This window comes from Sabethes cyaneus, chromosome 1 (assembly GCF_943734655.1).
Source record: "Sabethes cyaneus chromosome 1, idSabCyanKW18_F2, whole genome shotgun sequence".
In the NCBI taxonomy this organism is placed as follows: domain Eukaryota; kingdom Metazoa; phylum Arthropoda; class Insecta; order Diptera; family Culicidae; genus Sabethes; species Sabethes cyaneus.
Window position 1 is genome coordinate 120,053,362 of NC_071353.1, and position 27,571 is coordinate 120,080,932.

Below are 27,571 nucleotides of genomic sequence, written 5' to 3' on the forward strand. Positions count from 1 at the left end.
ATTACTGGAAAGACCAAAACAGGAGTCACGTGAAGTCAAAGTTTCTCTTAAGCTTACCCTACGCGTCGAATCTTCCTCAATGCCGAAAGATTCGGAAACTTGTATTTTCTCTCAGAAAAGAAAGTCAATGATATGGGAAACCGTTTTCATCAGGTACGCCTAACCAGGTAGCAGTGAATTGTGTTCTTCATGGTATAGATTGAAAACGAATTTCTAAATTGCTAAGGATTTGAACAATGACCTGACTGCTGATCACAGTCAGTCGTCTGCAGTTGGTTAACCTTTACGTCCCCGACATAAAAAATGACGGTACTTGCAGTTACACTTTTGGCTCTATCTCTACCTGTTTCCATTCGGTTTTTATGTAATTAGTTTTAAAAGAACCACATTAGATTGGCCTTTAATGAAAAAATAATTTGATAAATTATGGTTCCATTTTCCCGGAGATATTCCAGATCGCAGTGGGATTTTTTTTGACGTCATAAGTAGCATGTGAAATAAAACTAGAAAGCGGCTTAACAGCGCGCACAAAAGTTATCCATTTCATTTGTGGTCAATAAGAATGAATCTTACATTATCCTGTAGAGCACAAATTCCTGTCTCACACTACGGAACATCCGTTATCGGTTCTACCGGAACTGAAAATTGGCCATTTTGAATTCTCTTCAGTAATATGACAAATGGGGTATCAAATTAAAGGATTTTTCAACACGAGTTCTTGGGTGGACTTTTGGATGTATTTTGAGCCGATCTGGACATTCCGGAACATCCGTTGTCGGTTCTTCAAATTTTATTAAAGGTCAATCTGATGGGGTTCTTTTAAGACTAATTGCACAAAAATCGAATGAAAATAAGTGGAGATAGAGCCAAAAGTGCAACAGCAAGTACCATCATTTTTGATGTCGGGGACGTAATGGTTAACAAGTAAAACTTGGACGATTCTTTGTGGCTGTAAAATAGACTTCACACAAAAACATAACCAAAATGCACAATATTATGAAAAATTAGTAGTTACAGAGATAAGATTAACAATGTCTGTATATAGATGACACGGGATACTAAAATTTAAAAATCGCGAAGGTCCTACCCTGAAATACCCTGTACTCTGTTGGCTCTGACATTACCCTACGTTATTGGTAATAATATGAGCCATTGCCTGATCTGGTTTCACCAAAATTCCAATAATGCTACATTAAGCATAAGTTTGTCCGTACTGCCAGTTATTAAAGAGCATTTAGATGCCATTGAATGGTATTTCGTGCCGTCCGAACATGTTCTCTCTTTTTTGGGCAGGCAGTAACTATATGAGGCGAATAATTATCGGTTGGATGAACTGCAAAATTTGATATATAGACCGAAAATATGTTAGGTTCTATGGTAAGTGGAGCTGTTCTCTTAATCCTTGGCTAGGACTGCAACTGTCAAGGTACGAAAATTGATTCACATTCGTCAGTTCGTGAGTGCAGTTGTAACCTGCTTGTAGCATGAAAGAACACGATCAGAACACTTGTACAACCCAGCTAGCATTTTCATATGTATAAAAACGATAAAAATCTGCATTACGTACAGATATACATCCTAATAAATCGTATTTGATAAGCAAAATTGGCATATCCGTACTATTTTGGAGGCGATATACGTGATTACGAATAAGTGCGAGTCGCTCCGTACTACTATACGATTTTGTGGTGAAAATCGTATGTAAGTCAGTTATTATCATTATATACGATAGAAAATTAACTTGGTCCTATTTTATCCAGCTTTAGTTACGATTTCGAATTTGTTAGGAGATATTTACGATAATTATCGTACATTAATATACGAGTTGGTGCTAGCTGGGAATGAACCTATAAACAACGATATCTAAGTCGGATTACCACTGGTGGTGTCAAGGTTGTTACTAGCTCAAAATCTTCCAGATACTTGGTAATGTGCCAGATTTTTACCAGACCGTTTTGTCAGTTTCGCCGACTTCTAATTTCAGACAAAATTTTACATCTGAATTAAGCAAAAGCTATTGACAACCCTGTGTGGGGCGCACACTTAGAACGAAGAGGAACTGGAAGTGAACTGAACAGCTTGGAAGTCGGATAATGACTCTGGTTTCTTTTTATGTCATTTCAATATTCTTTAGGTACGTGTCATGAAAGCGGGGCTATTCTTGGTATATGTAATGATCTTCCGTGCCTGAGCAGCAGGACGGAAAATGTACAGAAATTTGCCTTGCGATTGGAAAACAATATTGTTATGAAAATCGCACAATTGCTGAATCTTTTATGAATCGAATGGTACGCGAACCATCAAAATCCGTTCTGATTTGGAAGAGCTATTAGTGTTCAAATTTTATTCCGTGACACTGGCCTATTCAAATCTAAATCTCGTAATGGCATCCTATTCTGAGTGGCACCTAGCAGACTAAGTCAAAGTGCCACTTTGCCCATCCTGCACCTTACATACATAGGTATAGTTACCTGAAAGTCCCGCTTGCATTTGTTTTCCTCGTTGTGGGTCATCTTCTTCTCGTGCTTCTTGAGATAGCGCCGTTTCGCTGCCTGCAGGTTGAACCAAGTGTAACTGAACGACTTAACGTAAGGCAACAAAGCTTCGATGAACGGGTGGAAGTCTTCTTGTTGCTGTGGGAGATTCGCATCGCATCGCACCAGCAACCATTACCGAGGATGTCCCGCCGAGGAGCCATCAAACCGGAAAGCAAAGCAAAGAGTAAGAGAGAGAGAGAAAGGTGGTGTGTTCGTGGATACATTTAGTATTGGCAATTAGATTAGATTAGATTGGAAGACTGAACGGAAATGGATTGTGATCGATTTCGCTACTGATTGACTGTAGCGAAACAGACGCGCATCGGATTGCAGTCTCAAAGAAAATTCCTCCAGCTAGATAGTGAAAGATTTCATTGAATTTGCATTCCTGCTGAACGGTTTCAATTTGGAGTCCAATTACCGGGGGTGGAATTTTGCGGCTTGCCAGTTCAGGATCGAATTCCAGACTGTGCACCTCGAATTGCTCTGTGGCTCTGCCATCGACCGAAACGGATAAATTTTGAATCGAATTTCCTGGAATAGGGCATATTAATATGTATAGCAACAAAACCAATCAGACCCGTCCATCGGGTGCGCTCGGGTGCAGATTCCGGGTGTGGTACTACGCTTCTGTGCTATCGGTCGTCACACTTACCTGTGACAGAAAGGGACCTTTGATCGAAGATTTGGAATCCATGATAAACTTCCTGTGTGTGCGATGCGGTGTGGTGTGGTATGGTTCGTCGTCAGTCAGTTGTCGGTCGAGGCCATGCAAAAGGAAGAGCACAAAATAAACACCGGTAAGTGAGTTTGTCAGCTACATAATAACGTGCGAAGAGATTTGTTTGGTTATTGTCTTTATTTAATTTTTTCGTCCGAAGCAGTTAAAGGGGTTTTCTGTGCGCCTTGCGTCCGTCGGTCTACCACTGGTCGGCCCGGGCACGATCAGCGCCAGTCAGCCTGTTGCGAATTGCGGAGTGTTTGGATAACGGTGTGGTGGAGGCCTTTTGCCACTGCCACCTTCTCGAGACTCGCTTCTCCATCTCTCACTCGTTGCGAGGTCGAAGACAGACGAACGGATTCCAATCGGACGTCGATCTGCGGTAGTGAAGTGAGCAAAAACCAACTGCTCAATTAGTGTCGTGCAGTTGGCAAGTGAGAATTGATTACAAATTTTTTTATAATTTTACAAATAACAGACAAGTGCTTATGAAATTTACTAAAGAAAACAGTCAAACTGTCTTTACTACAAAAAGGAATTCTACGGAATTTGTTCTTTGTTCTTTGTTCTTTGTTCTTTGTTCTTTGTTCTTTGTTCTTTGTTCTTTGTTCTTTGTTCTTTGTTCTTTGTTCTTTGTTCTTTGTTCTTTGTTCTTTGTTCTTTGTTCTTTGTTCTTTGTTCTTTGTTCTTTGTTCTTTGTTCTTTGTTCTTTGTTCTTTGTTCTTTGTTCTTTGTTCTTTGTTCTTTGTTCTTTGTTCTTTGTTCTTTGTTCTTTGTTCTTTGTTCTTTGTTCTTTGTTCTTTGTTCTTTGTTCTTTGTTCTTTGTTCTTTGTTCTTTGTTCTTTGTTCTTTGTTCTTTGTTCTTTGTTCTTTGTTCTTTGTTCTTTGTTCTTTGTTCTTTGTTCTTTGTTCTTTGTTCTTTGTTCTTTGTTCTTTGTTCTTTGTTCTTTGTTCTTTGTTCTTTGTTCTTTGTTCTTTGTTCTTTGTTCTTTGTTCTTTGTTCTTTGTTCTTTGTTCTTTGTTCTTTGTTCTTTGTTCTTTGTTCTTTGTTCTTTGTTCTTTGTTCTTTGTTCTTTGTTCTTTGTTCTTTGTTCTTTGTTCTTTGTTCTTTGTTCTTTGTTCTTTGTTCTTTGTTCTTTGTTCTTTGTTCTTTGTTCTTTGTTCTTTGTTCTTTGTTCTTTGTTCTTTGTTCTTTGTTCTTTGTTCTTTGTTCTTTGTTCTTTGTTCTTTGTTCTTTGTTCTTTGTTCTTTGTTCTTTGTTCTTTGTTCTTTGTTCTTTGTTCTTTGTTCTTTGTTCTTTGTTCTTTGTTCTTTGTTCTTTGTTCTTTGTTCTTTGTTCTTTGTTCTTTGTTCTTTGTTCTTTGTTCTTTGTTCTTTGTTCTTTGTTCTTTGTTCTTTGTTCTTTGTTCTTTGTTCTTTGTTCTTTGTTCTTTGTTCTTTGTTCTTTGTTCTTTGTTCTTTGTTCTTTGTTCTTTGTTCTTTGTTGTTTATTATTTATTGGGTCTTGCAATCTAATATTATTTATTTAATTTTGATAAAATTTCACGTTTCATTTAGAAAATTTACAATTTGCGCTTTATGCTCAGCTCGTTCCCTTGAATAAGTTTTATTAACATCTAAAGTTATGTTCAGGCAGGTCTTGACTTGGAATTAGTTTCGACTAACGAAGCTATTAAGCGCAGTATATCGATTAACCCGGCCAACCCATTTCCCCCCTCGAATGATTCACATTACAGCACAGCAGTACCGTCATCGTTGTCAAGAAAAAACCGCTCCTCGCCAGCTAATTTGAACTTATGTCCCCATTCCCTCCCTAACAAGCCAAACGACCCCCCGCTGTAATGCGCCATCTGAAGCTAAAGAATCCAGAACATTTTCCTAAGAATCGAGCCAAATCACTTTCATTCATCACATGCCTTATTTCCTGGCCAACGTCCCAATGTCCGCTTTCCCTCGCCCTGAACCGGTTGGTTCAGCATTTTTCCTCCCGGGTTTCCCGCCCGGGCTTTCCACCAACCGAAGACTTTTCATTCATTCATTCGGATGATAACGGTCTTGGCAAAGTTCTAAAATAGTACTACGCTCCGCTACTACTGCCGTGTACTCTCCGCTGCACCGACCGACGGCGCTCAGATGGACGTCGTCGCTTTTGGCGTTGGTTTTGGATGCCGCTCTCGCTGCTTGGACAGGTGAGACACTGCCAGGTCCGCGCCAGAGAGCGAAAGTGTCTATTTTCGAGCCAAACGAAATGCAGCAGCAGCAGCCGCCGCAACTTGGTGCGCCGTACCTATGCTGCACCGTACTTGGCCAGCCGGTGACAGTAACGTCAGTATCACCAACCGGCCGATCAGGGGTATCCCAATCTCAGCCAGTGCCAACTAGACCAGCCAGCCAGACCGCGGTCAAATGAGCCAAGCCGGTGCAGTGTGTGCGGCATTGCACGCGTGTGTATCATTATCGGCCAAGTGCGCCGACAAACGCATCATCAGCAGTCGTCGTGCCAGTGGTTGCAGCGGTGCCAGCTAATTCGTTTCGGTTTCCGCTCGGTGCGAAGACAGTTTAGATAATTTAAGAAATAATTTTCGAGCGCCCTCAGGGGGACATAGAAATTACATTACCATGTTTTTTAACTGCTTTCAAATATTTTATTCTCGCCTAATAACGCGAAAGACGAGTTGAACCAGTTTCTTTTTCATAAAATAAATTGGTAAAAATCATAAAATATTTTTGATGGAATTATTAATTTTAATCCATCCTTTTTCAAAATATACATCAAATGTACGCTATACATTTAGACATGAAGCAATGAGCAATTTCACATTTAACTGGCTTAATAGAAAAATAAATTATTGGGAGACATTGTACAGGAAAATCCGGGACGTATAACCAGTTTACGGTAAGATGGCATGTGTTGCCAGATATATTTCATTCGTTGTCATTGTTTATTTAAACAATTTTTATTCAATTTATTCAGACAGCATCAATGTCCCATGCAATATTTAAAAAAAACTAATTTTGCAGTCTACTACAGACCTGGTTTAATGAAAAAGAAGAAATTGTATCGGTTTTGGGGCATCATCAGCTATAAAATTAACATAAAAGCTTGTGAAGGAATTCCAAGCAATTCGAGACGATGAATTGAGTTAAGATGCATTAGAACAAAGATGTTAGTAAGAAAGTAGAAGATTAGACACTAGAAAATGATTTTACATCTCAGGTTAATCCCTATAAACAAATCAAAGGAGAACCCATGGGATATTGCCTTTCTTGTGGGACACCTTCCAACTAAAACATACATAAACGGGCTCACCGCTGCTGGACTAATACAAGGCTGCATACTTTAAACGCTACTGTTGCTTAACGTTATGAAGCAGGTCTTAGTTAAAACCAATGATAGTTAAGCAAACCGAGGATTACCCGGGAACCCTTCGACAATGGAGCAATGAAATGATCTCCACTTGTTCGATGATATTCTCTTACTCTTCGATGCAACGACGATCTTATATACAGAGCAAGCTTGATAGTTTCTCCGGAAGCCAGCAAGCCTTGTCGCAAAGACTAAGTCGATCGGAGCGAACAACGGACGTCATAGTCCCTGGACAAGTAGAGACGCTGGAGTGCCCATTGTATTCAGGGTGAATTATATTGGAGTAATTCTCGCTGAAACGGGGCCACTACTGACACGAGGTCTTTAAATATTGGAACTTTTGCGCTTAATTGGTTGTAAATGGTTAGAAAATAAGACTTTTATTATCTCGAAATAGTGGACCCCTCGTTCGCCAAGGAGCCTAACAGTTTAAAAAAAAAGTTGGATTTTGAGTAAACCTTGAGATCTATATGATGTGATATATCATAAATTTACCATGAAACAATTAACAAATGAGCCGGTTCTGTAAAGCAGAAGAACAGGGCTTTCAAATGAAGTAAAAAAATTTTGGGCGGCCATCTTGGATTTGGTCGCCATATTGGATTTTATCAAAAAATCACCGGTTTCACCATGAGCCCCCAACCGATTTTCATTTTAAGACCACCATTGGAAAGCTGAGAAAAAATGCTATAAGGAACATTCATAAAATTAGGTGTGCAATGGCATTAACTAGGTACTTCATTTGAAAGCCCTATTCTTCTTCTTTACAGAACCGGGTCATTTGTTAGTTGTTTCATGGCAAATTTATGAAATATCACATCATATAGATCTCAAGGTTTGCTCAAAATTCAACTTTTTTTTAAACTGTTAGGCCCCTTGGTGAACGAGGGATCCACTATTTCGAAGTATTAGAAGTGCACTCAAAAAAATCGACATGTCGCATCCACGTGAAAAATCATGTAAACTTCTGTACAGCAACTTACGTGAACTTCTCTGCCTATAATCGCATATCAGTCCCATATGCACTTTCATCGTTTTTGAGTTAAATATCAGATTCTCTCTTTTTCTTGCTTTACTCTCCATTAAGAATACAAAAAAGCTGCTTTTATTCCAAAAAGTCTGAAAAAAATATGAAGACAAATTGTCCCATCTTAAAAATAATCGCACATCAGTCCCACCAAATGTTTTTCCTTGGTATGGCCATATATTTTACTTCAATCCATATAAACAATATTTGTTGTTGTTTTTTCGCTTTTTAATTATTAAAAATCATCAGTTAATTAATAAATACAGGGTTGTTTCAAAGAAATTCCACATGAAAGTTAATTGAGTAATTTTCGTTGAAACGGGGCCACTAATGACAGGTGAGGTCTTCAAATATTGGAACTCTTATACGTGATTGGAACTTGATTGGTTGGAAATGGTTAAAATATGAGAGTTCTTAAAACCTCGAAACAGTGGACCCCTCGTTCGCGAAGGGGCTCGATGGTTTAAAAAAAAGTTAAATTTTTAGCAAAATATTGAAATATATATATCATGAAATATTTCCTAAATTTGCAATGATACAAGTAATAAATGGAATAGTTCTGTAAAGAAAAAGAATAGGTTGAAATTCCTGAAGTAAAAATTAAATATTTTGGTGGTCATCTTGTATTTGGTCACTTTATTGGATTTTATGACAAAAATCGCCATTTTCACCATGAGCACCTCAACCGATTTTCATTTTAAGACCACCATTGAAAAGCTGAGAAAAAATGCCATTCGTAGCATAGCTACTTCTATCACAGAACGGTTGCGACTGAGAAGAGCTGAGACTGATATGCGATTATTTAGCTACTCGATGGCCTAAGTAATCGCATATCAGTCTCCACATTATTTTTCATTGCAATTTTCACAAAAAATGCAATGTTTTGATAAAGAAGTTATATTAAGGGTCTATTTCATTATATTATGTTGAAAAAATAGGAATAAACTGCGCTCAACAGGTAAAATAACCAAAACAAGAAAAATACCTTCAAACGCTGTTTTCTCAACTCGATGGTATTGCAGATGGGACTGATATGCGGTTATAGGCAGTTCATGTACTAGTTAATGGGAAAATTGATAAAATTTACCGGGATCGCACGTAAACTGGTTAGTATGAGTGCGAGTTGCCAACAATTCACGTGAAAGTTACATGAAAAGTGTGATGGATGAGAATTACCTATGTTTTCACATAAACTTGACGTGCTGATTTTTTTGAGTGTATAAATCTTATTTTTTTAACTATTTTCAACCTATTAAGTGCAAAAGTTCCCATATTTGAAAACCTCGTGTCAGTAGTGACCCGTTTCAGCGAGGATTACTCATTGCACAAAAGAATCTGTGCAATTAGATGCGATTTGTTGACAATTTTGCTTAAATATCTGCAGCTTCAAATGCTTAAAATGGAGCTACCATGCTGATTATCATCTATTGAAGTAACAATTCAAAAGCCGCTTGGTTTTATTTGAATTTTATAAAGGTTTTATTGCGGTACTAATCATTACCTTATTTTTGAGCAATACCAAGATAATACAAGCCAAAAACTGCTTATAGCTAGCTATCAAACCACAATAAAACTGTTAATAAAACAAATTTATTTGGATGCTTATATTACCACGATAGAACAAGTTGGCTGTGCCACCACTCTTATAAACTTACCATGAGTGGGGCGTAGTAATACAACATGGGGCACCAATCAAAATTGATCTTATTACGGGTGCTTTTCAAACCGCAATAAATCTGTTAATTTTATAGTTATTAAAACGGCAATACCCTGAACAACCAGATTTATAGCTGTCATTTTGAAGAATATTAGAGTTTAAAACCGAAATCATTTGTATATGCGAGGCCATATTACCACATTCTAGTATCTTTTTAGCTTTATTTAGCTTTTTCAAGCAAAATTTCATCAAAGCAACGTGTGTTGCAAAAAGAAAGTTTTTATCAATCGGTTTTCGTGTCACAGGAAGCAACTAAAATGATTTTGCTAGAAATTGAGGTTTACTAATTGAATATATTTATTTAGTCAAAACCACTAGTTAGCGCGTTGATTTTATCCTCCTATCATACCAATATACACGATGAAATTTGGTGCGCATATGCTGCACAACCACGGAGACTGCTGAAAATGAATGATTTACTTTGTATGTTAACATTTATTTAGGTTTTTACCAGAGCAAGCTGTGTGTTTTAGGGTAACCAACGTATTTTGGACCCCATACCCCATTGGATATACAACTGTTGATATGGGTCATTCCATCTCAAACGTACACAAGGTTTGGATTCAACCATCAGCGATTTCAACCAAAGTTGGCATAATTGTTCATTCCGATCCCACAACCAATTTCCCAAGATATTATGCCGATTGATCAATCCCCCTAGCAGTGGCGCTATTTCCTTTTTTACAGATTTAAAAAAAAGTCATTTTTCGGGTTCAAATATCTCTGAATCAGTTTGATGTAAAGACATGCCAATATACTTTTTCTATGGACTTTTGGCCGTGCAATCGAATGATGTTATCAGTTTTTATCTAATTTGTCAACATCATACATTTTTTGCAATTGAAATCTTTTTTTTGGTTGAAATCGCTAATGGTCGGATCCAAACCTTGTGTACGTTTGAGATGGAATGACCCATATATCGTTCGGCGGATACAAAAATCGGGAGCCAATTAAACGTCAAAAGCGGAGCCAAACGTTTTTCAAAATTCGAATTGTGTGAGTAATGTTAATAAACACACTTTATTTTCATAGAACTAGTCATTTTCAACACTCGCTACCGATTATTTTCCGTAAAAACCTGCACATTTCTACATAATTTCAAATTTAATTTCAAAAATCAGGGATGCCAACTCGCCTGGTTTTCTAATTCACATGCGTATAATTTTTATGTGCATTTCTGGGAGGATTGTGTTTATATGCGGCACATGATAGATTCCTATAAAAATTTACTATTAGTTATGTGCAGAATATTTTGATTGTAGAAATTGAGATTGACTAATTGAATATATTTATTTAGTTAAAATAAGGCCATTGCAAATCATATTTAAAGTTTTTGTCTCCCCCCCTTGGAAATTGGTTTGAAAATCGGGGGGCAAAAAAATAATTTGTAGGATATGAGATAGATTTCTTTTTATAAAATCAATTGTCTGTGAGCTCTACAGTCTGCAAAACTCGAAAAATGAGTCTCCGAGTTGAATTAACGCTTCTAGCACGAAACAGAAATGGAAATTCAAACAATGGAATTTCCGAAAATCGTCCAAAAAAATTTTCCTTCGTTTTTGTATTTTTTCGTACTTTTATGCATAGAAAATAATAACGTATATATTATAAGCAAGAATAGATTCGGTTTTCACGTTTAAACCTTAAATAAAAATTCTTAAAATCCATGTTTTTTTTGCTCGATAAAAAAATTCACTTTGTTTTTTTTTTCGCCCCCCCCCCTTCAGTGGCCAAACACCGGAAAGACAGAAACTTTATAAAATATTTGTAATGGCCTAACTAGTTTGCAAAAATTGCAAAAAATTATGCAATATGTACGATAAAATTTGATGCGCATATGCTGCACAACTACGGAGACTGATAACACTGATTTAGATTTTTACCAGACTACCAGACCAAGCTGTATGTTTTATATCTTTGATAGCGAAAAGCTTCATTAACCCTCAGTTGATCAACCAAAAATATTACTTTATCTTGATATTACAAGCTATGTTTACAATCAGCATTTAAAAAATAGTGATTTTTTCGGATTACAATACTTTAAAAAATCATATCTTGCGAATTTCAACAGTAACATCGAAATAAAAAAATACGCGTCGATTTTTTTTTTTGAACAAAGAACGTAAAAAAATATTCCGAAAAGAAAAAAAAATTAACTGTACATTTTCCGTGGAACGACCCATCACGCAAAATAATCCACACGTTCTTTCCACGTGAAAAATCACGTAAATTTCTCTACAGGGAGTTACGTGACTTTCAGTTGAACATTATTGGAAAATACAATAACATCTATCTGATTTCCACGTAAATGCACGCATACTAATGCAAACTACGTTAAATTCACGTAAATAGTACGGGAAAAGTTCACAATCACATAACTTTTCACGTAATTTCAACGTGAAAATTATTTTGAGTGCATATCAATCACACTTTTCATGTAACAGTCACGTGAATTGTTGGTAACTCGCACTCATACTAACGAGTTTATGTGCGATCCCGGTAAATCTGATCAACTTTCCCATTAACCAGTACATGAAGTTCATGTAAGTTGCTGTACAGAAGTTTACATGATTTTTCACGTGGATGCGACCTGTTGATTTTTTAGAGTGTAGGCCAAGAAATGCTAGAGAAAAGATTTTAGAGTTTGCGATGTCTCAACTAATAAAGCATTGCACGCAGATGTCAGTGCGTTTTTTTCGTCCCAGGTTTGACAGTGTTGTGAGGTTTGTTTTGATTACTTATTCGCAAGACCCAGTAGCAAAAAACTGCAGAAATGACAAAAATATATGCTGTGCAGAACTAATATCATTTTTCTGCTTCGGAAAAGTCGGGCATTTCCGATTTCCGCAAACAAGTGGTACGAATTACAAGTAATAAACCCACTAGCAATAAAATTAGGTTAGGCGGCATCCATAAAGTACGTCACGCTTATAGGGGGGAGGGGGGGTAGACCTACTCGTGACGATTTGTGACATAGGGGGGAGGGGGGGTATGAAGTTATGTGACGTCACATGACAAAAAAAAAACAAATGGAAAATTTGTTTATTGAAGGCTTCTATAAAATTAACGTTCTGATGGATTTTAAAACAAATAGTTAAATTTTTTGAATGAAAACTTTTTTTCAACATATGTGTGAACAGGACTCATTTATTCTTCTATGTAGTATGAACTCTCCATTACGGCTTTACAGAATATGCAGTACACCGCTGAAGAGCTGCTTGAGTACCGTCCTGCCTAAAAGATTTTTGCAACCGCAAATAGCAGTCGCACAAACTCCTGAGGGGCTACGGGGTGCTACCAGAGACCCATGGCAATGTTTTCCCTTGATATTCGTGCTGAGCTCAAACGATTAACATAAACTCATACCGAAGTTCCACGCTTGCTTTTAAGGTTTTTCGGTATAATTTATGCTGCCCCTCACTCAAAAGCTCTCTGAAGAATAGAGTTTATGCACCTTGCGGACTAAATTTCGCATCTAAGATAGTGTTGAAAGATTGCACGATTAAATTAATACACAACATGACAAAATCCGTCAGAAAAGTTCTAGGCGTGTTGCTGCAAGACGTCAGCAGGAAGTTCTAATTCTTTCAACTAGATCAGACGAATTTGAGTGGATGGATGTAAAGGACGTGGATATGCGCGAAACATTAATCGACGTCACATCAGCGACTTCTGATCATCTTCAAAATCCGCGAATCGATGACTTATAAGCTCGAAAATTTCCCTTTTTTTTATTTGCTGGAATTCATTTGATAGCTGTAAATAAAAAGGTTGAAATGAATATCTAATTTTTTTTGTTGTGAAGGGGGGGGGGTTGCCGTGACGTGACGTACTTTCTCAGGGGGGTCACCGAATGTGTGACGAAATGTGACGAGTGGGGGAGGGGGGGTCGATGTTGGTCAAAATTTGCGTGACGTACTAAATGGATGTCGCCTTACAAAGGGAATCAAAACAAAACACACAAAAACGTCAAACCAGAGTTGAGGTTAGGCACCGTGCAAAGGTTTATACGCACCTCACAATTCGGCACCAACTTTTCAAAAGGACCGATCTGCAAAATGTAAACAAACCGAGTGAGAGTTATTTTTTGCTGGACCAACATAGGGAAAGAAACCATTATTTACATTTTGCAGAGTGGCCCTTTTGAAAAGTTGGTGCCGAATAAATATTATTTCCCGTAAAAATGGCGCAGTTTTACATGCAAGTAAATTAAAACGTCACTTTTTGGTACGGAAAAATATCTGACGCATTTATTCCCACAAAAAAAGGACAGGAAGGCACGGGAGGGTATTTTCAGCCCATTAACCCCCAATTGATCAACCAAAAATTCAACGCAATCTGATCAACCGGGTACAGGTGTACCTACTTATCAATTTCATGACAAAAAGTGCTCCGATTTTCTCAAATTTTGCATGTTTATTCGTTTTTCGAAAATTTATAACCTAAATTTTTTGTTTGGCGCCTAGGGATCCCCCTTCTGACCTAGGTTTGTTCCAAAAATCATCACCCTTGCCATGAGACCTTTTTTTAAAAATTCATAACTTTTGATTCACTCGATCGATTTTAATGATTTTGATAAAAATCCTGAAAGTAAACAGTAGTTAGATTAAACTTCTCGCTCGGTGGTAATCTGCAATTGATGTAGGAAGCGGCACAATATGTGTCGATAACCCAACCAACGCGTCGCTATTCTTGAGAAGTGGATTTTGCGGTCTCCTTTTGTCCAGCGCCTCTATGGTTCAAAGGTACAAGTACCAGCGAACTACATGCCCTGGCGGGTGTTGTGGGTTCGAATCCGGTTGTAATCTCAGATTACAGCTTGGTTCGACTCATGCACCTTCCAGCATTGGACAAAAGGTAGGAGTCAAAATGACTACTTGTCAAGCATAGCTACCAATACCCCCCCCCCCCCTTCCTTTCCGCTCTTCCCCTCCTTCATCACAAAAAAAAAATTTTCATTTCTTTCCCCTACCGTCCCTTCATCAATTGTAGAACCATCGTTTCAAAAAAAAAAATATTAATATACCGTTTTGATTCAAACTTCGAACACTTAAGCCTTGCTGAAACTTTCTTCAAAGTAAAATGTTCGAAAACATCTTTATTCTACCCCCATGAATGGTTCAATAGCATGACAATTTATTTATTTTTATGGGAAAATTTTAAAAATGAGGATAAAATGTTATTTTATAATGAAAAACACTAAAAAACTGCTGTTCGGTTTTGATTCAAACTTCGAACACTTTCATGGTCGACATTCAAAGCTCGAATATTTCAGTCTCAGACATCGAATACTTGTATTACTGTGAAAAGTATTGATGCTTTTAGTGTCATTCAACTTAAATAAGTGAAATTACATCCTTTTTCTAAACACTGTCCTTTTAAATCCACCTAGCAGTGTGATTTAAATTTTTCACACAATAATTAGTTGCAATCCATATTTCTGACGTCAATTGCTAATATTCTCGAACTCCATGAACCACATCTAAAGGAAATTTACTTTCTACAGCTTTATCAATGCAGATAATTAATTTTCTTGAAGGAAAACCCGGAGAAACCGGATATTATTCGTGGGTGTTCGAAGTTTGAATCACACCTCAAAACGTGATTCAAACTTCGAACACTTTTTATTTATCTAATATCTTTAAAATAATGCATGAAATATTGTATTTTAACTATGCTTTAGTATATAAATACCTTGCACTTATCTAATAATCACATAGTTGGAAGGTAAACATTCTAAAATTGGTAAAATAATGCAAACAAAAAAACAGCTGCTTTTGCACGAAACGCTAAGAGTATGCGAACGAAGTGAAAATCTGAGTTCTTTCTTTTTTCCAGCGCCTGCTGATTTCTTACAAGGAGTCCGACAGTTCACTGTCATGCCTCACCGGATAGAGGACATTCTAACGAACACGGTGGTGTACAATAAGCATAATATTTAATCATATTAGCGATACTAACGAGCATTTTATTCGGAAGTGTTCGAAGTTTGAGACTGTTCTAAGTTTGAATCAGAACGGTATATGTATGACCGCATTTCAAGGTCAAGACTAAAAACTTGAGATTAGTCTATGATTTTGATAGCAAATGAAAGATATGATGATGAGCTTAAAAAAATTGTAGCCTACATGAGCTTTCTGTGAAAAATATTGCATCGAAACCCACATTTAAGCTTAATTTTAAAATCATTGAATTTTAGTGTTTTTATGTTGTAATATGTACCTTAAAACATCCCAGTTTTTATATTTTTTTCTGAAAGTCTGAGTTTTTTTACATAACATATCAAAATTTTAGAAACGTATCTTTTTTGTTTTGGAGATACAAATTAAAAAAAAAATAATCTCAATTATTTTTAGGGCCACCCTAACTCATTATAAGGGGTACCCTAAGCGCAAAATTAAAAATGATTATATAAAATTTCAAGAAAAGGAACAAGTACACAAAGTTTAAACTACATCGGAGCACTCTATATCGTGGAATTGCTAAGTGGGTACACCTGTACCCAGTGGATCAAAATCGGGCTATTAGACTTTGACTGTCAAAATTTTTTTCAACATGTTTTTAAGTAAATGATTGATTTTATCCAAATTCGTCTAAATAACGAGGATCAGGAGCCCTTAGACATTATTTCAAAAAGAATATGCCGAAATCGGAGTATGAAATATGAAAAGGGTACAGGTGTACCCGGTTGATCAATTGAGGGTTAAGCGATTTCATCTATTTTTTCTGCCTATGGCCTAGATCTACTGGAAGAACAGGTGGTTTTGGCGTTGTTTTAATAAAAAATAGTAAATTACTTACAGTCTTGAGAAAATAGTTAAAACATATTAAAATTGTATGTCGGCAAAGTATTTTTATTGGCGAAAGAAAAGGCAAATAAGCTGAATTTAGAAGCAGGCTGGATATCCCCTTCCAGGCCCTAGTTGCTTGCCTTGCCGTTGTAAAAATTTCTTTGGTAAATTGGCTGCATACTACTGCCAGTGGAAGCATAATTGTCCCATGTTAGATTTTCGACGTTTTGTTATCTAACGTTATATTATGAGTTCAGAGAAAAATTAGCATTCTGCGCTCATTTTGACAACCGCAACTGACAACCGAAAATGACAGTTCTCATAAAACACTGATACAAACTCGTTTCAACAAACACGTAAACATTATGCGTACACTCGAAATTATTTTTGGTCAGAACCTGCAAAAAATATATTTAATCGCCGTTTCAACGATGCAGAAACATATTCTTTTATAGTTAGCAATGTAAATACGAATTATTGACATGGAAAAGGTTAGAAAAAGCATTCCGTTAGAATCAAACATAGAGCTGTAGCGAGCTGCATGCTAAACAGAGTATCTAACTGAATCGTTACACAACTACTCAACACGTAGTTAACTACGTAGTTATTACCTCTATTGGGGCTGGTAACGGTCAGTTTCGTCACTGACGCTAAACGAAAACTGAAAAAAAATAAGTATTCTGCAAAATAGTCAATGCCATGCGTTTTTCGTCATTGATGCCATTTTGAAATCCAAGATGGCAGATTATTATTTTTCATTTTGCACGAAAACCCTTGCAATATAGACTTTTTTGAAACAGAACTAACTGTTAGTAGACGAAAATCAATGTTTGACAACATTTTGAAATCCAAGATGGCGAATTATTTAGCATTTTACTTGAAAATCTTTCCAGTATAAACTTTTTTAGAACGAGGTTCATTGTTAGTAGTCGAAAATCGATGTTTGACATCAATTTGAAAACCCATATAGCAGACCATTAGTCAGCAATATGCATCAAACCCCCTGAAACATAGACTCTATTTAAACGGGAGTGACTGTAGGAAGCATAAAATCGATGTTTGACACCATTTTGAAATCTAAGATCGCGGGCTATTCCCAGGTAACATTTTTGTTGTATAATAGTTTATTAAGCACTTGTTCCACAGGAATTAGCTGTACAATTTTTTAATAAGCTATTATATAACAAAAATGCTACTTGGGTTATTTAGAATTTTGCATGAAAACCCTCAATAAGACTTTTTTAGAATGCGGATAGCTGCTAGAAGTCGAAGATCGATGTTTGACACCATTTTCAAATCCAAAATGGCGGCATTGGCGTAGCTAGAGGGGGTGCCTGGGGTACCAGGCCCCCTCCAGAAGTTATCCTCATTGGAATCGGAAACCGGGAAAATACTCAGTGTATATGTTCCCGCTCTGTAGATATTTTCTTTTTCACTAGGCATCGCAAAAGCGTAGTTGTCGTCGTCGTCAGTAGCTTAGTAGCCACTCCGGCTCATGCTGTTTCAAGCGTTCGTCTTCATTCAGCTACATCTTGGGCCACTCGTCGCAAAATTCCCACTCACAGTAGTCGCAAATCACTTTCGACCTGGTCGAGCCATCACGTTGAGCCTCCCTGTTCCTGATGCTGGTACAGTTGTTAAAGAGAACTATTTTCGTCGCACTGTTTCCTTCTGACTTTCGCCAGATGACGATGACAACACAGAACAGAAGTGGAAGTCCGAGCGATTCGGCGATCAAAACTGGTAACAGAGTCTTTTTTGTTTTTATTTTTCTTTGGGAAGGTTTTCGCATAGAAGTAAATAACAGCAATATAAGGAGAACGCTCGCTGCCAATCGCATATCAGCTTTCACATGCTTTCGTGTGCATTCGTATGCGTTCGTGTGTTTTCGTGGACAAAAGTGACTCGCTACCGCCAGGTTCGCTAGTATCTGTAGAAAGTAACATGTACGTGTTTGGATTTCTACTTCCACTTCTGTTCTGTGATGACAATCTCTCCAAACAGTGCTTGTAGCTCATGATTCATACGTCACCGTTACTCTCCGCTTTCAGTTTGCTGCTTCCGCTCGAAAATAGCGTATGCCTAGCGTTTAGCGAAGGGCTAAGAAACCCTAATTTCCCGCCTAAATGCGCAACTAAATCTTCTTACTAGTGTTGTTGTCCGTGTGCACCAGCAATCCTAAATACACGAACCCATCTGCCACGTCAACTTCGTGGCCATTAACAGTTACCGACCGCGAGAGGCACGCGTTTGTTTCCTTTGAGTATTTGGTCTGGGCTGCATTTACGTTTAGAACACTTGTCCTAGATTCCGATTTCGTCGGATCACCCCTTTAAGTGCGATGTTGAATAGCATGCAAAATAAGCCGTCACCTTGTTCCAACTTTAGCCGCGTCTCAAAGTAACTCGAAAGTATCCCCGAGATGCACACGAAACACAACACTCTCTCTGCTCAGTTGCATCAGTTTATTCGGAAAACCGTGTTCGTGCATTATCTACCATAGCTGGTCTCGATCAACTGTATCGTAAGTTGCTTTGAAATCAATAAAGATGTGATGCGCGGACGGGTTGTACTCCCGCTATATCTGATAATTGCGCGGACCCTCATCATTGTATTTCCCTACAAAATCTTATGCTATCGGTGACAGCCAGAGTAACAAGATCATAATTAAAATTTTTTTGGAAGGCACCTCCTAGGCCCCCTCCAGGGAAAGTTCCTAGTTACGCCAATGAATGGCGGATTAGCATTTTTTCATGAAAACTCTTGCAATAAGACTTTTTTAGTCTCGCGCTGAATCATATTGGAAACATTTGCTACTGACACTGACAAAAAGTTTAGAGATTAATAAGATGAGGGTCAAAATAAGAAAAAAAGGCTTTGTTTTTCTTTAATTGTACAGATGTTTGTAAAGGAAACAAATGTACAAATGGGGCCCCAAGGCCCCCCAAGGAAATATGAACATCTAGTGGACCCTTCGTGCGCCAAGGGGTCTGACAGGTTAAAAAAAGTTGAATTTTGAGCAAACCTTGAGATCTATATCATGTGATATTTCATAAAATTGCCATGAAACAACTAACAATTGACCCGGTTCTGTAAAGAAGAAGAACAGGGCTTCAAATGGAGTAAATTGTTTGCAGCCATCTTGGATTTGGTCGCCATATTGGATTTTATCAAAAAATCACCGTTTCCATTATGAGTCCCCAAACCAATTTTCATTTTAAAACCGGTTAAAAACAAAAACCCGTTTTAAAACAACCGGTTATTTGTAGCAAGGTTCACAATTTTCATATAATTATTGTGACATTTCCAAAATTTGCTATGAAACAAACTGCAAATGACACGGTTATGTAAAGAGGAGAGATAGAGCTTATAAACAAAGTGAAAAAAAATTGGCGGCCATCTTGATTTTGATATTCCATTATATGAGAGTTGTAAACCTTCATACAGATAATAAATTGCTTTGTTTATTTAATGCCACTACACGTGTAATTTGATGAATGCTCCTTATAGTATTTTCTCTCAGCTTTCCGATGGTGGTCTTAAAATTAAAATCGGTTGGGGGATCATGGCGAAAACGGCGATTTTTTAATAAAATCCAACATGGCGGCCAAATCCAAGATGACTGTCGATTTTTTTCCACTTCGTTTATAAACCCCATCTCGCCTTTTTACAAAACCATGTCGTTTGTAGTTTATTTCATAGAAAATTTTGGAAATATCACAATAATTATATGAAAATTGTGAACCTTGCTACAAATAACTGATTGTTTTATTAAGTTAATGCTATTGCACACCTAATGTTATGAACGTTTCTTGTAGTATTTTTCCTAAGCTTTCCAATAATGATATTAAAATGAAAATCGGTTGGGGGCTCACGGTGAAAACGGCGATTTTTTCATGAAATCCAATATGGCGACCAAATCCAAGATGGCCGCCAAAAATTTTATTACTCCATTTTAAAGCCCTGTTCTTCTTCTTTACAGAACCGGTCCATTTGTTGTTTCATGGCAAATTTCTGAAATATCACATGATACAGATCGCAAGGTTTGCTCAAAATTCAACTTTTTTTTAACCTGTTAGGCCCCTTGGCGAACGAGGAGTTCACTATTTCGAGGTATCAAAAGTGTAATTCTTATTTTTTAACCATTTTCAATCAATTAAGCGCAAAAGTTCCAATATTTAAAGACCTCGTGTCAGTAGTGGGCCCGTTTCAGCGAGAATTATTCAATGATAAATTGCTGCCTGAATTTTTTCACCAAACAGGTCCCCTAAATGCACCGTCTGACGGTCATAAATGGAAGCTCGAAGTTACTTTACGCACTTCACGTTTTTGTTTACTTTTTACCAATTCAGAAATTTAACACTTTAAACAGAGCTATCTATATCTGCTATTTAATAATGTTTTTGGCCGTTTTGGTCTCATAATTGCACGCCTGGTAATTATTTGGTTTTCATTAAGTGTAATAAACTAATATATGTAAAATCCTTTTTCCGTTTCTCAGCTTTCAGCTTACCTCTCATATTTTAACCCTTACACTTTGTTAGTTAAACCACCGCACGTAAACGTCTAAAATTGTAATAATATTAATTTTGCGTTTAATTTAAAAATTTTAATTACCAGATGCGTTTAACTATATTCTACATTACTAATGACATGCAAGATAATTTATGATAGATCGGCCCGTTTAAAAATGCTAATAACATCAGAAAGAATGGAAATAAACATAAACTTTAACAAAACCATCAGTTACGAATAACGTGAATAAATAGTAAAAAATAAGAACACAGCAATATGTTAAATGATCATGAGGCTACTCAAAAAGCAAATAACCGTGCGTCCGCTTCAACGCACTGGCAACCCGGTTCCATGGTTCTGTTTGCAACATTTCGCGATGCATGCTTTCCTGGCTTCGATTTCTTGGCTCGAAGAAAGCGTCTTTCAGAAAATTCTTGGCACCGAGTTAAGCATTTTCGTGAGTTTCGCTGTACAACATGTTGATCCTCTGTGCCGCCGCCGTACGGACCGGGAACGGTAAGTGCCAGATGTTTCACGCACCGGTCCGGCTGATGTTGGGCTCTGTTTACGTTTCGATTGCCAACAAAATGAATATAGGAAAAAAAGATAAACTAAAACAGCATTCTCACTGCCACTGCTAAATACGGAAGAAAAGTTCTTAACGCCTTTCAGGCAGGCCCCCCAGCTTTTATTTTTCTTCTGTAAAGCGCATGGTTGCACCGTTACTGTGCACACTGCACACACCATGCTGACACAGAGTGTGTGGTGGAAAAGCGACATAGCGGCTGGCAAGCGAGAGAGAGATGGAGAGACAGAGAGGAAAAATCTGGGCCTCTTTCGTAATCACCACAGCTAGCTGCGATGAATTTTCTTCACCGTCATACACAACAACCGCTGTTTGCATTTCAAGCCAAATGCTCATTCGATCGCCCCTCGGTCCCACTGTTGTTGATAAGAACTGATAACAGCGTGGTCAGCGGTTTCGATTTTCCTACATCTTACCGACCGCATTGGCCGAATTTTACGGCCTCGCTACTGACACCAATAAATCAACCACTGACTACACTGGCAAGGATCAATGAAAAATATTTTTTCCAAGGAAAATCCTTGGGAAAAACGTCAGTTTTCCTACTCCATTCGGGGGGATTTCTCCGCTGGATGGTACAGTTTCCAAAACTAAGCACGGGGTCAGGCCTACTACAATTAAAAACGGAAGGAACACAAATCCTACTAGGAAACTAAAAACTGCACACAGTCTAGACACATTAATCACAGCACACAGTGGGGTTGAACACCATTTGGGGGGTAGTAGGCTACTACACAACAGTTCGATATTCTCGTTCTCGTGCAGTATAAGTCTTCTTCACGCACTGACAACTACAGATCGTGGTCGTATGTGGCTGGCCCCTTCCTAGTCGAAGAGGGGCGCCCTTCGCCACCCAATAGTTGCAGCACGAGCAGCAGCAGGAGCAGCAATAATAATAACAACAACAACACCAATAACAACTAACACAAACACAGACACCACGACGGCGACGACAACGACGACAACTATTGGATTGGCTTACAACACAGTCATCGTGGCACTCTAGGTGAACTCTAGGATTGCAAGCACATTGTCCTTGTCTCGGTTCACAGCAACACCGTAAATCACAGCCTTTTACACTTTTCACTACGTTACGATCAGTTCTGAATTCGGTCTTCCGAACGCACCACGGGATAGAGATAGAGTTGAGATAGTTGGAAAACGGGGAAAATTCTAGGTGACACAAATCAGATCAAAATAAAGAAAAACCGAAGAACGAGGAAAGAGATGCGTGCGTGCGACCGTCGGAGAGCGCTGAAGGTAAAAGAAATGCATACTCGGCTCGATAGTTTGCTGGGGCGAAATTGCAGTTTTTCCCTTCGGAAACTGCACAACTGTGCGCGCACCGCACGGCAAGCGAGATGAAAAACCAGCTGGGAAAATTTTCGCCTGACGGATGCAAGACTGTGCGAACTCGATCGTGTTCTGTCAGGATGCTGCACTGCAGGGGAAAACCGACGTCGTTTGAAATGGTCGTTGGTAGTTGTTTTACTATAGACTGCTGTGGGCAAATAGAGAACGCATCAATTTTTATTAAAAATTCGCGATTATTTTATTGGCACGCCAAACTCTATACAATTTAAATGTAAAAGGTGTCGGCGGTACAATTGCAACATACTCAAACTGCTCTAACTTTTGAACCGTTGGGTAAAATCAACTGAAAATTTACTTGGAGAAAGTTCAAAGTGCATTGTTTATACTGTGTGAGTCTTTTTATCAGGTGCGCAAAGATATGAAAAATGCCGTCAACAGAACAGCTTGTTTGCGAAAAAGTTCTGCACAAGTACATCGAAAATCAAAATCTGTCACATCGTGCCATCGGGAAAAAGTTGGGAATCTCAAATTCTACCTACTGCAAAGGACAAGTTTGATGTTCCAGAGAACCTCCGAAAACAGAAAATGTCGAATTTTGCCAAGAAATTCTTGATTTGGCAAGCAATTTATTCATGTGGAGAGCGGAGTACACCTTTCGCGACCCCAGGCAGGGTTGCCACATGCACAGATTATTCTGTGTTTAACAGATATTTGAAAGAAATCGCCTGTACAGAATCTGTATGCATAGAATACAGATTTTCGCCAAATTACACAGATTAAACAGATTTTTGAGCTTTTACATGAGAGTGAAAGAGACGGAAATAGTCAGCAAAAGGACTCTCTATCTCTTTCACTCTCATTATTTTGCATTGGACAGATTTTTGCACAGATTTTTTTCCTCGCCGTACAGATTGTGAGATTTTTCCAACAAAAAACACAGAATTATATGTGGCATCCCTGACCCCAGGTATCATAAACATAGACAGGTGTGTCTCCAAAAGCGATTTCTTCCTCTACTGAAGTCTCACAACTGTCATAGGATCTTCTAGTAGGATTCGATTTCATGTCATTGAGCAAAGGCCGTGCTGGAGTGGCATAAGGAAAATAATGACGATTCCGTGTCGAAAGATTATGACCCCTCAAATACACCGGTGCTGCGGCCAATCGAGAAATAGTAGACTATTATGAAGCAGAATCTTCTGATACATCCCAAAGTGGTCAAAATAGTTGAGGAAATAAAGAAAGTATGGGTGAATATGCAAACCATGTCGATTTTGAGGTTATGCAAGATCTCATGGGTGGGGTTAAGGCCAAAGTACCGGCATTCGGATACGGAGGCGAAATTTAAGAAAATTAAAATGCTACAAATTTAATTGTTTCATTTGATGCCCTGAAAGTTTGATGACAATCGGATAAAAACTCGCATTTTGCGAATTAATTTTGTATGTTGCAATTTTACCATGGACACCCTTTACTACTAAACCAAGAAAATACATAGGAGGGTATGTTTCTGTATTGGTTGGTAAATGGTTGGATAACGCGTAAAACAGACCCCATTGTGGCCCCTAGCCTCTCATCTAGCAACTCCTACCCCTACCTCCACGTGGTACCAGCTGGAATACGAACAACCTTAGCGGAGATCGGGTAACCAACCCCGGTGGAAACTAAGGTCGTATACCAACAGGGGAGGAGTCACAGTGTGTCTCGACACTGCAAGATGGCAGCCCCGTCACGAGACTCGGTAGCGTAAGCCCTAGTACGGCTACCTATCTAAACAAAAAAACTTATAACAAGAGTCAAGAAATATCTTCTCGGAATATTCGGCATGGACCAAGGCGAAGAAATAAGGACATGGAATGGAGACTTGGTACCTGGAACTGCAGATCGATAAATTTCGTTAATGGCGACAGGGTGCTGCTCGATCAGCTAGAACCCCGAAAGTTTGGCATCGTGGCACTGCAAGGGCACGCAGCCCTGTCGCAAGGGCGAGAAGGTGTGGAGGATCCGTGGCGGCAGAGCCCGATTTTTCCAGAGCGGTGGAGCGACCAACAAGCTGGGAACGGGCTTCGTAGTGTTGGGCAAAATGCAGGATCGCGTAATGGATTGGAAAGCGATCAACGAGAGGATGTGCGTGTTGAGGATAAAAGGCCGTTTCTTCAACTACACCATGCCGTTTTTGAACGAAAGGTGTTGCTGATTATTTTTGGCGGAGTCCAAACGGAAAGCGGAGAGTGGCGGAGGTGTATGAATCACGAGCTACAGGCACTGCTTGGAGAGATTCCCATCGTGTATATAGCAAAACGTGGGAGACTACGGTGGGCCGGCCACGTCGCAAGGATGCCGGACGACTGTGTAGTGAAATCCGTTCTCTTCAAGAACCCCACCGGCACCAGGAATAGAGGGGCTCAAAGTGCTAGATGGCTCGACCAGGTTGAAGCCGACTTGCGTGTGTCGAGACGCGCAACAAATTGGCGACGAGTAGCCCAGGACCGAGTACAATGGAGAGGAATTCTTGATACGGCAAGAGCAACCCCGGCTCTCGGCTGAATAAAGTAAAGTAAGTGTATGGTTCTATCTATCCATCCATTTAATTTATAGACTAAAATCCTATCAATTCGATAGCCTGCACTTAAACGAGAATATATTCCAGAATAAACCTAGCAGACTAGCTAAGCCCAACAAAAATTTTATTTTAATTGTAGGTTACTCAATTACATATTTATATAGCCCTTATCCAGGAAACAAGCGCTCCATAGGCTTTAAAAGAGCAAAACGCAAAATGGTAGTCTCCGAGACGCAAGTGTAACAATATTGTCGACGTAGGACTACGAAAATTTGATACAAGCTCAATACTTATATAACGGGTATAAACTAGGAAAAACAACTAAGAATGTACGCCCAACTCAGCTCTTGGTTGAAAATTTTATAAAATTTTGTAAACAGGCGTGGTTTATGAACTTATGAAAGAAAAAAAATTTAAAAAAAATCGAATATCCAAACCAGAAAAAATATATCCGGCCATCTCAAGTCTCTGTTTAGCGCTTCTGGAAATAGGTACTTTAATTTTATAAATGAGTAGACAAGCTGGGAAGTGCAGTGCCATGTAATTTTCAGCTGCCCAATTTTATAATTAAATTGTAATTTTAGACAAACAACTGAGTCCATGTGTAATTCCATACTGATGACTGATGGCTGAGGAGTGAAAACGTGCCAGACATGGACGGTGTGGTTTTGTGCTTCGTGGCACTACTGCGGATGCGGAAATTCTTCCCATTTGCTTCGAGGTACGAAGTTGATCCGATATAAGCCAGTCGTCGTATGTTCAAATCTCGGCTCGGAGAGACTGTTAGGGCCAATAGGATCGTAGCATAAGCCCCGCTGTCCAGAAATCTGAAGCTTCACTGTGGAGAAGCTGCAAAAACAGAAGGTCAAGTTTCGAAAGTGGAATGCAGCCCCTAGACTTTGGTTCCTTTAATTGTTGGCACTACTGCGGAATGATTATAGTGATGCCCGCTTACGAAAAAGTCGGATGCCTGGCAGAAATCGAACAGAAACAGTCTTCATTTTACGCTCGATTCTCTTTATGTCAAATGTGACATTTTGAGGCAGGAGAAAAGTGGTTCACCAGTTTTGCAGTTTCGGGCAAAAGGTAAGAGAATAATATGGAACATGACAAAGCAGGTATAATTTAATTGTTAACCTGTTTATTGCACGCTTCTTGCTGCTACAATCCGCTGCTGCTACCCTCCAAAAAAGGAGGGAAAGCTGAATCGGTACAAAGCCAGTTTTTATTCAAAACATCTGGCAGAAATCGAACAGAAATCGGCTAGAAATCCGGCAGAATGTCTGGCAGAAAAAGTTTTTCGCTGTCAGATTTTTGTTCGATTTCTGCCGGACGCGCCTAAGCGGGTATCCGTTAATCGTTCGATTAACTCAACTAATCGAATAATACATGGAATATCCGAATGATTTTTAATCGAATTCTGCCAGCACGAGTAGTTGAATTAATCGAATAGTTCAATGAGTACGAATAATGGTCGAATAATACTCGTTAATCGTTCATAATCGTTCAATTAATCGAATTAATTAAAGAAATATTCGAATATTTGGCTTTTACCTCTCGCCAGGACAGGTTCTCGTCTACAGCCCGGATGTCGTTGACTAAGCTCCGTCTCCATAAGCCTCTAGATCTGCCTCTTCTACGCGGTTCTTGTGGATTCCAGTCGAGTGCTTCTCTGCAAACCTCATTCGCTCCTTTCCTCAAGGTTTGTCCGATCCACTTCCACCTACGTTTACGAATTTCTGTGGCTATCGGCCGTTAACGTTTGAATTAAAGATTCGGGTTTTCGTACGTAGAGTGATCTGGTTTGAGCGCCAAATGTTTCGCAGACCTGCAAAGGCACCCCTGGCCTTCCTGATCCGTGTGGCTATATCAGTCTTAGTACCACCAAGCGTCTACCTACTGAACTTGTTGTCCCGGTACTGTGAAGTTGGTGGAATTGTCAGTGTTCACTGCCATAGACTTAGTTTACGCTACATTGACTGTGAGACCTGCTGCCTGGGAGCTCTCGGAGAGGTCATCTAACTTGCTCTGCATATCGTTTCGGCGTTGCGCGAGCAAGACAATGTCGTTGGCTAGGTTCAGGGTATTTAGCTGCTCCATCGTTAGAGGATTTCAAGGCAATCCTCGATTTGGTCTAATGTCAATTGCTCCAACTTATTCTTAGCACCCGCCGTTCAAAAACTCCGAGTAGGTCCTATTCTAGCAGTGTCCACGTTTCATGCCCGTAGAGGACAACCGGTCTAATTAGCGTTTTGTACAGTGTGCACTTTGTACGGGGGCTCAGATTGTTCGACCGCAAGTGCTTGTGGAATTCGTAGTAGGCCCGACTTCCACTGATAATACACCTTTTAATCTCACGGCTGGTTGTTGTTGTCCTCTGTTGCCAGTGAGCCAAGGTATACGAACTCGTCGACTACCTCGAACTCATCCCCA

General features: G+C 38.8%; 1 protein-coding gene across 1 annotated transcript in view; it reads right to left on the reverse strand.

Annotated features, from left to right (window-relative positions):
* Positions 1-27,571, reverse strand: part of LOC128746172 (nuclear factor 1) — a 69,488-nt gene that overhangs the window by 37,849 nt on the left and 4,068 nt on the right. Inside the window, exons 2-3 of the mRNA XM_053843215.1 lie at positions 3,193-3,244; positions 2,472-2,633 (exon numbers count right to left, since the gene is read on the reverse strand). Coding sequence (XP_053699190.1) covers positions 2,472-2,633; positions 3,193-3,234 — 204 coding nt within the window. The 5' untranslated portion in view covers positions 3,235-3,244. The remainder of the gene's footprint in view (positions 1-2,471; positions 2,634-3,192; positions 3,245-27,571) is intronic.